We start from the raw sequence: 11,277 nt of genomic DNA, 5'->3' as shown, positions 1-11,277 counted from the left end.
TTTGTCTTAGTTTTCCTTATTTCCGCTGCACTTGTCTCAAAAAAAAAAAATTCTGTTCGTGTGTTTTCTTGTGTTGCAAATCTGTCCGCTGTTTAGTACGTCATTGTTGCGACCAATTCTTGGTCAAAGTTGTGCCTAATCTGTCCGTAGTTCTTGTTCTTGTTGCGCCTTTGTTAGTCACAAAATTCTGTTTGCGTCGCTTGTCAAAAAAAAAAAAAAGAGATTTCTGTCCGTTAGTTCTTGTCTTTTGGTCGCGTCAATTTCTGGTCAGTTGTGTGTTATTGTTGCTAGTCCCAATCTGCCCAGATTTCGTACTCTCGTGGCATCTATTCTGCCCAGCACTTAGCCATAGCCGAATCTGCACAAAAAAAAAAAAAGGAAGACGGCTAGGGTTTTCCAAGTTGCGACTAGGGTTTGGTCTTTGTTGTGAAATCTGTCCAAATAGTTATTGTTATCCAAGTGGTTTGCTTAACTTGCCTAAACTGATTTGGGGACAAATACTTGTTGGGTTGGTGAATCTTGCAGAAAAATCTACACGGCTTCTAAGAATTCTTGAAGTAACATCACCATCTTGAAATTCTTGAAAGTCTTGGAGAAACCTTGTTAGTTTGAGGGAGTAGGGTGGTGCGTTCTTGTGTGTTGAGGGCAGACCTTATTTCTGGGATTTTTCACTCATTCGGCCAAAAAATTGTGTTGTCTTTAAGAAAAAAAAAAAAAAAACAGAAACGCAAGAGAAAAGAGAAAAAATAAAAATAAAAAATTCGGACAACAAGAAACAAAGAAGGAAGCCGTATTATTATTATTGTCAAATCTGTCTTGATACTTCTTGTTCCAACCTAAACCAGGAAATTACAGCAAGGAAAAAAGAAAAGAATTCAGAAGTTTTGGCCAACCTCTTCTTGAAAATATTGATCACCTTGGATCTTGATCACTTGTGTCACCTTTTGGGATTCTTGAGGGTCTTGTTTATCTTGGGGTTTGAAGACTTGCACTTCCCTTCGTATAAAGAGTTTTTTGTAAGATCTTGCATCCATACGAGGCTTCCTTGGGTTAGGAGTGAATTTCTTGGGAGATTCTTGAGTAACGATACTTGCTTTACCTTGGGAGTCCATTGGAGCCGAATTTCTGGAGTAACAAGAACCAAACCTGTCTTGTAGGAGAGAGGGCCGAATTTCTTGTTCTTGGAGTAGAGAGAGAGCCGAATTGCTTGGGTAAGTTGCGGCTGTGAAGAGGGAGTTTTATAGGAAGTGTAACCGACTTAGGGAAGGGTTTCTAGGAGGGAAGAATTCTGGAAATTTCGGTTGAGGGGGGGAACAAATCTGTTTAGGAGTCCCAACTCTTACTTGCTTTCCAAATTAGTTAGGAGACTAAGTAATATACTTGGATAACTCTTGGACACCTCCTATATTTTCTCCTCCATTTTAGGATATTCTCCTATATTCTCTCATCCACTTTAGGAAACCACTCCTACATCTTAGGATTCTTGGAGTTTCCTTTCTTTCCAAATCTGTCCACCGTCCCCAAGCCTTCCAAAACCGTCCTTTCCTTCACAAAATTTCATCCACTTGCATCCTTCACTCTTGTTTACTCTTGTGGGAAAAGTTGGTGACAAATTGTTGGACTCGAGCAACATTTCTCAACTACCTAAACCAACAGGTAAGGTACTTGGTAAGTTTTATAGAGCGACTTGAGCACTATACACGAGAGAGAAAGATACACTCAGGGAGTGAAGTGAGGATTACATTTGCACTTTCTTTGCTTGTTACTAACCTTTGCAGGGGCATCAAGCGAGACATGGAGCAACAAGCAACCACCGATCACTCCTTGTTGTTCGCCGCAATGAAGAATGAGCTAAGGCGAATCAGTGACCAACAAATGGAGATGTTACACACTCGTTTTGACGAGTTGTCCAGGAGTCTTACACGAGGCTCTCGTTCTAGATCCCACAATCGGAGTAACCACAGCACCAAAGAGGCAAATGGCGAAGATTACTCCGCTAGTGAGGATGAGGGGCGACCCGAGAGGTCTACAAGGGACACGCCCAAGAACGAACTCAAGGGGCTTAAGATTCAAGTCCCCGCATTCAAAGGCAAAAGTGACCCTGAAGCTTACTTAGAGTGGGAAGGCCGTATCGAGATGGTCTTCGACTGCTACGACTACAGTGAGGAACAAAAGGTTAAGGTTGCCACCGAGTTCACCGACTATGCACTAGTCTGGTGGGACCAAGTAAGGACCAATAGGAGGAGGATGGGAGAGCCACGTGTCCGGACTTGGCACGAACTCAAGGCACTGCTACGCAAGCGATTTGTTCCTAGCTATTACAACCGTGATCTCCACTCTAAGCTTCAAACTCTCACGCAAGGCAACATGAGTGTGGAGGACTACTACAAAGAAATTGAGATGGCCATGATGAGGGCCAACATTCAAGAAGACAATGAGGCCACGATGGCTCGGTTTCTTAGAGGTCTCAATCCTGACCTTCAAGAAGCCTTGGAGCTCCAACATTACTTGGACATGCACGACCTTCTAGAACTCGCTATTAAGGCCGAGCGGGGGAAGAAACTAAGACGCGGAGTACGTACGTTCCAAACTTCTAACACCACTTCATGGAGGGGCAACCAACCACGAAGGGCGACCCACGAAGTTGGAAATGCGGCAGCACCAACCTCTTCTAACCGAATCCAAGGTAACACCTCTAACCGCCATTCCTATTCTACCCCTAACAAGGTTTCCGATGCATCCAGGTCCACTTCAAAGGCACCACATGAGACTCCTAAGACTAGGAGTAGGGACATCAAGTGCTTCAAGTGCCAAGGGTTTGGACATATTCAATCTCAGTGCCCAAACCAACGGGTCATGCTCATCACTCACAATGGCGAAATCGTGTCTGAAGATGACGAATGTGAGGAGATGCCCGAACTGGTCGAAGACGACTGCCTGGAAGAGGAGTCAGCTGGGGAGGCCAGCTCGCCTACACGAGGAGAAGTAGGTTGCTTGGTGGCACGGCGAGTGCTAACCGCCCGCGTTAAGGAGGACGAGCAGCTACAACGCGAAAACCTTTTCTACACCCGCTGTAAGATAGGCGACAAGGTGTGTAGTCTCATCATCGACGGTGGGAGTTGCACGAACGTGGCCAGTTTGCTCATGGTTGAGAGTCTAAGACTCCCCACTACCAGGCATCCAAATCCTTACCGCCTCCAATGGCTAAGTGAGGATGGTGAGGTACGAGTCTTCAAACAGGTACGCATTCCCTTTTCAATTGGTACTTACACTGATGAAATCGTATGCGACGTAGTCCCAATGAATGCTACGCATATCATTTTGGGAAGGCCCTGGCAATTCGACAAACACGTCACATTCGATGGAAGAGCAAATAAGTACACACTTTTGCACGATGGCAAACGTAAGGTCCTTACACCTCTCACACCTGCACAAGTTTATGAGGACCAACTACTATTGCAAAGGGAGTGTGAACAAGACCGTCAAAGAAGGAAACTAAAGGCAGTCGACCCTGGTAAAGGCTCCACGTCTACGAGTGAGCCATCAACCAAGGGTCAAGGGAGCACACCTAGGGGTATACATGACAAATCACCTACCGCACCTACCACTAGGAAGCACAACATGATTATTAAGGCTAAAGATGTTAGAAAAGTGGTGAACTCTAATTAGCCTATACTTCTCATGATTTGCAAGCATGTGCTCTTGGATGTTGCTGAGCTCGACAAGGCGTTGCCTGCGAGCATAGTTGCTCTTTTGCAAGAATTTGGGGATGTTTTCCCTGACGAGGTCCCTGATGGCTTACCACCCATTCGGGGAATTGAACACCAAATCGACCTCATTCCTGGAGCACCATTGCCCAACAAACCTGCTTACCGCATGGGCCCTGAGGAGACCAAGGAGCTTCAAAGGCAAGTTGATGGCCTCTTAGGTAAGGGTTGGGTAAAGGAAAGTCTAAGTCCTTGCGCTGTGCCTGTGATACTTGTTCCCAAAAAGGACGGTACTTGGCGCATGTGCACCGACTGTCGGGCTGTGAACGCTATCACTGTCAAATATCGTCATCCCATTCCTAGACTTGATGATATACTTGATGAACTCAATGGTGCCATTATTTTCACCAAAATAGACTTAAGGAGCGGCTATCATCAAATTCGGATGAAAGAAGGCGACGAGTGGAAAACAGCCTTCAAAACCAAACATGGTCTCTATGAGTGGCTAGTCATGCCTTTTGGCTTAACTAATGCCCCTAGCACCTTCATGCGACTAATGAACCATGTGTTGAGACACTTTATTGGCAAGTTTGTCATTGTTTACTTTGATGACATCCTGATCTATAGTCATAGTGAGCATGAGCACCTAGAGCATGTGAGATTAGTTCTTGAGACACTTCGACAGGCGCATCTTTACGCCAACCTCAAGAAGTGCACCTTTTGTACTAACGAGCTTGTGTTTTTAGGCTATGTGGTAAGTTCGCAGGGCATCAAGGTGGACAAATCCAAGATTGAGGCCATCGAGCAATGGCCAACCCCCACGTCCGTCCCTGACGTGCGCAGCTTTCTTGGATTGGCGGGCTTTTACCGGCACTTTGTCAAAGATTTTAGCACCATTGCCACCCCGTTGACCGCCGTGACGAAGAAGAATGACAAGTTCCACTGGGGAGAATCACAAGAACAAGCATTTCTCGCCCTCAAGGACACACTCACACATGCACCTGTGTTAGCATTACCAAATTTTCACAAGACTTTTGAAATTGAATGTGATGCTTCTGGTGTAGGTATTGGAGCGGTCCTCATGCAAGACAAGAGGCCTTGTGCCTTCTTTAGTGAGAAACTGGGGGGAGCTGCATTAAACTACCCCACGTACGACAAGGAGTTGTACGCTTTAGTGAGGGCTTTGGAGACTTGGCAACACTATCTTCGCCCTCGGGAGTTCGTGATACACACTGATCACGAGTCATTGAAGTACCTCAAGGGACAACCCAAGTTAAGCAAGCGACATGCCAAATGGGTAAGCTTCATTGACACCTTTTCGTATGTCATTAAGTATAAGACTGGCAAAACGAATGTAGTGGCTGATGCATTATCACGTAGACATTCGTTGCTTGCCCTTCTGGATGCCAAGTTACTAGGGTTCGAAATGGTTAAGGAACTCTACACAAATGATCATGACTTTGGTGATATCTATGTTGCTTGTGTTAAGAGCCCGCATGGAAAATACTTCTTGCATGATGGATTTCTATTCCATGTAGATAAACTGTGTGTACCTAATTCTTCCATTCGTGATCTTTTGATTCGAGAGGCACATAGTGGTGGTCTCATGGGCCACTTTGGCATCACCAAGACTCTGGCCATGTTGCAAGAGCACTTTTACTGGCCTCATATGCATAGAGATGTTGAACGCATGGTTGGTAGATGTACTACTTGTCACAAGGCAAAGTCTAAGACAAATCTATATGGCTTGTATACCCCATTACCTATCCCTCACCATCCTTGGGTTGATTTGTCTATGGACTTTGTATTAGGACTGCCTAGATCAACAAGGGGTAATGACTCCATCTTTGTTGTGGTTGATAGATTCTCTAAGATGGCTCATTTTATTCCTTGCCACAAAACTGACGATGCATCTCATATTGCTAACCTGTTCTTCAAAGAAATTGTCCGTCTGCATGGCCTGCCTAAAACTATTGTCAGTGATAGAGATGTGAAATTCTTGAGTTACTTTTGGAAGACTTTGTGGTCCAAACTGGGCACTAGGTTATTATTCTCCACCACTAGTCATCCACAAAGCGATGGACAAACTGAAGTTGTCAATCGTACACTTGGCACTATACTTCGGGCCTTGATTAAAAAGAATCTTAAGACTTGGGAAGAGTGCCTCCCTCATGTTGAATTCGCCTACAATCGAACTGTACATAGTGCCACACAATACTCCCCCTTTGAGATTGTTTATGGCTTCAACCCCGTCACCCCCCTTGATTTGGTGCCCTTACCTTCCTCTGAGCACACAAGCTTAGATGGGAAAAAGAAAGCTGATTCAGTGCGCAGGTTACATGAGGCCGTGCGAGCAAACATTGAGAAGCGTACGCAGCAATACATCCAGCAAGCCAACAAGCACCGTCGCAAGATGATTTTTGAGCCTGGAGATTGGGTTTGGCTACACTTGAGGAAAGAGCGATTTCCCAAGCAACGCCAAAGCAAATTGTCCCCAAGAGGTGATGGACCATTTCGGGTACTCCAACGAGTCAATGACAACGCATACAAATTGGAGCTACCTGGGGAGTACACTGTTAGTGCAACCTTCAACGTCGCGGACCTAAGCCCATTTCTTGACGAGGAGGATCCAGATTTGAGGGCAAATCCTTCTCAAGAGGAGGGGACTGATGTGTGCACGAGTCTCAGCCCATGCAATGACCCAGTCCGAGTTCCATTGGGCCCAGTCACACGTGCACGGGCCAAGCTCTTCAAAGAATCACTCCAAGCCCTGGTTCGAGTCGTCCAAGACCAACATGGAGTTCACAAAGATATTGAGGGCTTAGAGAGAGACAATCAACCCATTTGCACCATGATCCAAGCCCACGAAGACTCAAGTGGGCCTTCAAGAGGACCGGCCCTATAGGGCCTTAGCCTTAGGATTTGATAGATTGGATTAATTTGTCTTCATAGCTCATTGGGCCGGCCCATCTTGGGCACCAAGATGGCCGAACTCTTTGCCATTGTTTCCTTAGGTTTTCTTAGTCACTTTGGCCTATAAATAGGCTTGCTTTGTAAGGTTTTAGGGTAGTCGTTTTATCAATAAAATTGGTTTAATTCGTTCCTTCTTCTAAGAAGAGAGTTCGAGCACTTTAACTTGCTTTGGTAAGGGTTATTGAGCAATCTTGCGTCCTGTCCTCGATTGTTCATCCGACCTATTCCCCTGGAGTATTCACCTTCATCGGAGTGTCGTCTACCACCTAAATCAAATCGTGTCGTCCGTTTGATTCTAGGTCCCGCAACCCAAGCGTTGGAAAACCTTGCTAGATCCTTGGGCAAACGTGCTACGTGTCTCGAAACAAGTTGATCGAGGAACGTATCAAAACTGAAAAATCCTGTTTTCCTAGAATTATTCTTACTTTCATTTTGCACCTTAAGTTTGGAGTTAGTAAATCATTGTAGGTATGGTTTTTGGTAGAAGCGAAGGGTTTTTGGATCGTTCATGTCTTTAGGACCAACTACTACCTTTTCACTTCAAAACTATACTTTTGTGTTGCATTGACAATTTACTTGGTTAGGCATATGACTCGTAATCGAGTCTCAATTCTTTTACCTTGGTGGTTTAGGACATGCCGGTAATCCAAGTACTTCAGGAGGAAACGTTTGAAGTTGTTTGTTTGAACTGGTGAGTGTACCACTCCCCTAATTTGTTGCTTATCTGGGCTATCTGTGACTTCTGTATACTCTGTATGAAACGAGGGTGTACTTTATCACACTCGTTTCTCTCACCTGTTTATTCTGGTTCTAGTATATTGTATAAGTCTGTATTTGTTCTCTGTATCTGTTATCTTTATCTGTTCTTTGTATTTGTTGATGTCGTTTGGAGGGTTGAGTCCAACGACCATTCTATGACCTTTGAGCTCAAAACTAGGGGCTAGTTAATCGAGTCGAGCCGGCAAGGGCCAGATCGATTAGATAACGAACCACGGTAGTCCACTTCTAAGAAATCTTTGGGTATTGGAGACTCTGGATTTCCGGTATACTCGAGTATTGCCACTTCTGTTTCTGTTGAGGTGTTCGGGCCTGGTGAGGGGTATGTTTGGTGGATGAAATTGGCGTTACAGTGGTGCTCTACTGGACTGGTTTCTTTATTTGAAAGTTGACGGAGTGTCAACTACTATTTGATCAAGCTCTGGTGAAGAAAAGGGGAAATTGGCTCCTGAGAGCCACCTGTATCCTTTCTATTCGAAGTATTTGTTCATTTCGTTATCTGGTGTGTATATTTGACAACCTGTACTTCTGGTACCTCATTGAGCGTAAGCTCACCCCGTTCCCGTAATTTTGTTTTCCTTATAGGGTTCAAAATGTTAAAACAATGATTTTGGAAGAAAGAGTTGAGCTAGTAGATGTATATCATCTTGTTAAGCTCCTTTGTAATAGAAAACCCTAATTGTATTTTGGTTAAGTATCACACTTTGATTTTGTAAAGTTTTCATTGTATTTATATATAAGCGTGTGTTTGTGTATCTCAAGTGTATTTGTTTGAGATTGTAAGTCTCTGTGGCTATGGTGAACTTTTCCGGAACCCGTTGGTAAGATCAAGTGAGCGCGGCATTTGAACGTGGAAAGAAAAATTTCTGGTGGGAAACCCTTGCAGAGAATTCGGCCGCATATCCGGCCAGTTCTTGGCTGGATTGGCAGGGGACGTTGAAAAAAAAATTTGGATGGGTCACTGCCTTGAATCCAGTCGGATTGTGACGTGGCCACTTTTCGTTTCGTTTTCGTTTTGTTTTCCTTTTCATTGAATTGTGTAATTGAAGTCCCGTTTCACTGTATGGTTTGGTAAATCATATTTTAGCTTAGTGGTCTTCATTTGTTGGTTTCTTGGGGTTCTATCGCGCGTTACGTAGGGTTTGCGAGTGTTTTGACTCCGTAGTTCTGGCAAGAGTCAGGCAGGCAGTCCGCCGAACCCTCTGGTTCGCCTTAGGGGGAGGTAGGGCTGTCACAGTTGGTATCAGAGCCTGCTTCGCGTGGTCCCTACGCGAAGTGAGCTTGGGCAGAGGGTTGATGCGGTTTCAATTGTGTGATAATGTGTAAAGGGTTAAGTGCTCTTCTAGGGCGTAAGTTTTGAATCGTGCCTGTTATAAGTAAAATCCCTTATCATGGCACTTGGGAAAGATAGATATGTGCATCAGGTGAGAATCTCTAAGATGGGTGATTTACACTTGGGATCTGCCGGCTCGAGTTGTGAATTATCTTATTGTGGATTCTTGTACTTGAGATCCCAATAGTGAGAACGGTTGCACTTGAGGTGAGTTTTGATGGCGAAGGTAAAGGCACGGAAGATCCTAACATTTGACCTTGTAAATAGACTAATAGAGAGGATTGGATCTAGGAGTGTTATCATGGATGAATCGAGTAATAGTCTGGCTAGGGTTTCTATAGAGGATGATTAGGTTGTAGTATATGTCACGAAATTTGCACCAAAGACTTGTCTCTTTCTCTTATGACTGTTAGGACTTGATAAGTGTTTATTTGATTTTGAGGTGGTTTAGTTGCACTTATAAGGATTCTTCTACCCTTCCTATGATATTGGATACCGGTAGCTTGGTCCTCGACAGACGACCCTTGTCTATACTGCCTTGATACTTATCCATTAATGTCAACGTATGGACTTGGCTTGATTATTAACGAGCCAAGAATGAGAGTCTTGGACTTAAGTATAGAGATTTTGAAAACAAGGAGGTGGCATAGGGTGTGAAACTTTTGATATACGAAGTACGCTTTAGGGTTTCGTTGTGTACATAAGTGATACGTGGCATAGTATCTTAAGATATTGCCCTAACAATGTTCTACTTTCCCGTCTGTGTCATTTGAGAATCTCTAAGTTTGATCTTCTGTGGTTGGATTGGGAGTTAAGGAACTTAACAATTATATGGTTAGATTGCCACTTGTACTTAGTTACTTACTATGATCCATTGATTTGCTGGCAGGTTATCACTTGAGTTCCAGCGAATCCGTGAGATGGCACGTTTGGTTGATAGGTAAAAGGAAATGGAGATTCTTCGAAACGAAATAGAAGTTCAAAAGAGATTAGCTGAGTACTGGGAAGAGCGATGAAAACACACATATTCGGAGAAAATTGAACTATTGCATGAGAACATAGAACTAAAAAGACGATGCGAAGGGATTCCAGAAGCGGTTTTAGCAATGGCACAAATTAACACTTTTACGAAGGATCCGGAGAAAGCCCAAAGGATAGAAACTGCAAGGGCACAAGTGAAGGTCTTCCATGCAAAGAAAAGGGGTGCACCTAGTGAAAGTCAAAGTCAAGAACAAGGTGATCGAGGTAGGCCACTCCTTAAGGTAGGTCGAGGAGCTAGTGGTGTGAGAATTTTGGGGACAAATAAACAAGATACTCCGAGAGGAGCCCTAGGTGGAGGAGGACGACAACTGAGAGCAGTCTCACAAGGAGATCAAACCTCAATTCTCCACTTATCTTGTGGTTATTGTGAAAAAATCAACCATACTGAGGAGAGTTGTTGGAAAAGACGGGGAAAATGCTTGCGCTGTGGGAGCGCCGATCATTGGATTGCTCACAGCCCAGTTCTATTGCGAAAGGGGAAAAGGACCCAGCAACCAACCAAGGTCAACCCTGGACAGTCGAAGGAGGAAGGGACTGGAACGAAGGTACCGGCTCAGGTGTATTCCTTAGAGCCACATCAAATCCCTGACTCATCTGAGGACGTAGAAGGTACGACCCTCGTATTTCGCCCTTTAACTCAGAGTTTGATAGATTCGGTTGGTAAGAAAATTTCGACGACGAAATTTTTCTAAGGGGGAGAGAGTGTGAGAACCCGAAAATTTTCTTATTTCTAGGCATTATTTTAATTCCTTATATTTTTCTTTATTATATTAATTTTCTAGATATTTTTATAACTGGGTATAGTGTTTAAATCATTTTTCTAGAATAAGTTAGTTCATGCGCCGTTAGTAGCATATACTGATCGTGGAGCCCACTAGTGCGTTAAGTGCGGTGAACTTTGATGACTAGGTAAAGTTTTGTATTAAGAGATATTATTTTAAAAGGTGGCAGGAGATAATTAGAGGTTAGCTATATAGATTAACCATTGGGAGAAAGAAGATAAGCTTAAACCCTAAAAGGTGCCAAGTGTCGCGACCCGATTGGAGTTGGACTTTGACCAAAGGTTTCACAACTTTCCTAAAACTAATTTTGACCAAGATTTTTCTCATTTTCTCCCTTGCTTGGCCGGCCACCTTGAGAGGAAAAACCAAGAGAGTATCTTCAACTTCAACTTCAACTTCAAGTCTTGCTCAAATCTTGAGTTTCAACCGTTGAATTATCAAATTACTCCATCAAAGTTGCTTACTAAGGAGGATCAAAGCTTTTAGTGGAGTAAATTTGGGAGGAAGAAGCCTAAGCTGTGAAGACTCGTAAAAACTAGTATTTTATGCCTAATTTATGGCTTAATAAATTATTTAATTGGATTTTATTTCCAAGGAATATTTTCTAGTCTTATTAGACCTAAATACATGGTAATATAACTTCGTTATATTTTTAAAATGATTC

At 43.6% G+C, this 11,277-nt stretch overlaps 1 protein-coding gene across 1 annotated transcript in view; it reads left to right on the top strand.

Moving 5' to 3' along the window:
• Positions 1–1,794: 1,794 nt before the first annotated feature.
• The window catches only part of LOC113755269, a 57,232-nt gene continuing 47,749 nt past the window's right edge, over positions 1,795–11,277 (top strand). Inside the window, exons 1-2 of the mRNA XM_027299309.1 lie at positions 1,795–2,139; positions 2,839–3,222. Of these exons, the coding sequence (XP_027155110.1) occupies positions 1,795–2,139; positions 2,839–3,222 (729 nt within the window). The remainder of the gene's footprint in view (positions 2,140–2,838; positions 3,223–11,277) is intronic.

The sequence above is a fragment of the Coffea eugenioides genome, unplaced genomic scaffold (assembly GCF_003713205.1).
Source record: "Coffea eugenioides isolate CCC68of unplaced genomic scaffold, Ceug_1.0 ScVebR1_136;HRSCAF=562, whole genome shotgun sequence".
Taxonomy (NCBI): domain Eukaryota; kingdom Viridiplantae; phylum Streptophyta; class Magnoliopsida; order Gentianales; family Rubiaceae; genus Coffea; species Coffea eugenioides.
Note: the sequence above shows the minus strand (reverse complement) of the source record. Positions and strands in the feature narration are given on the sequence as shown.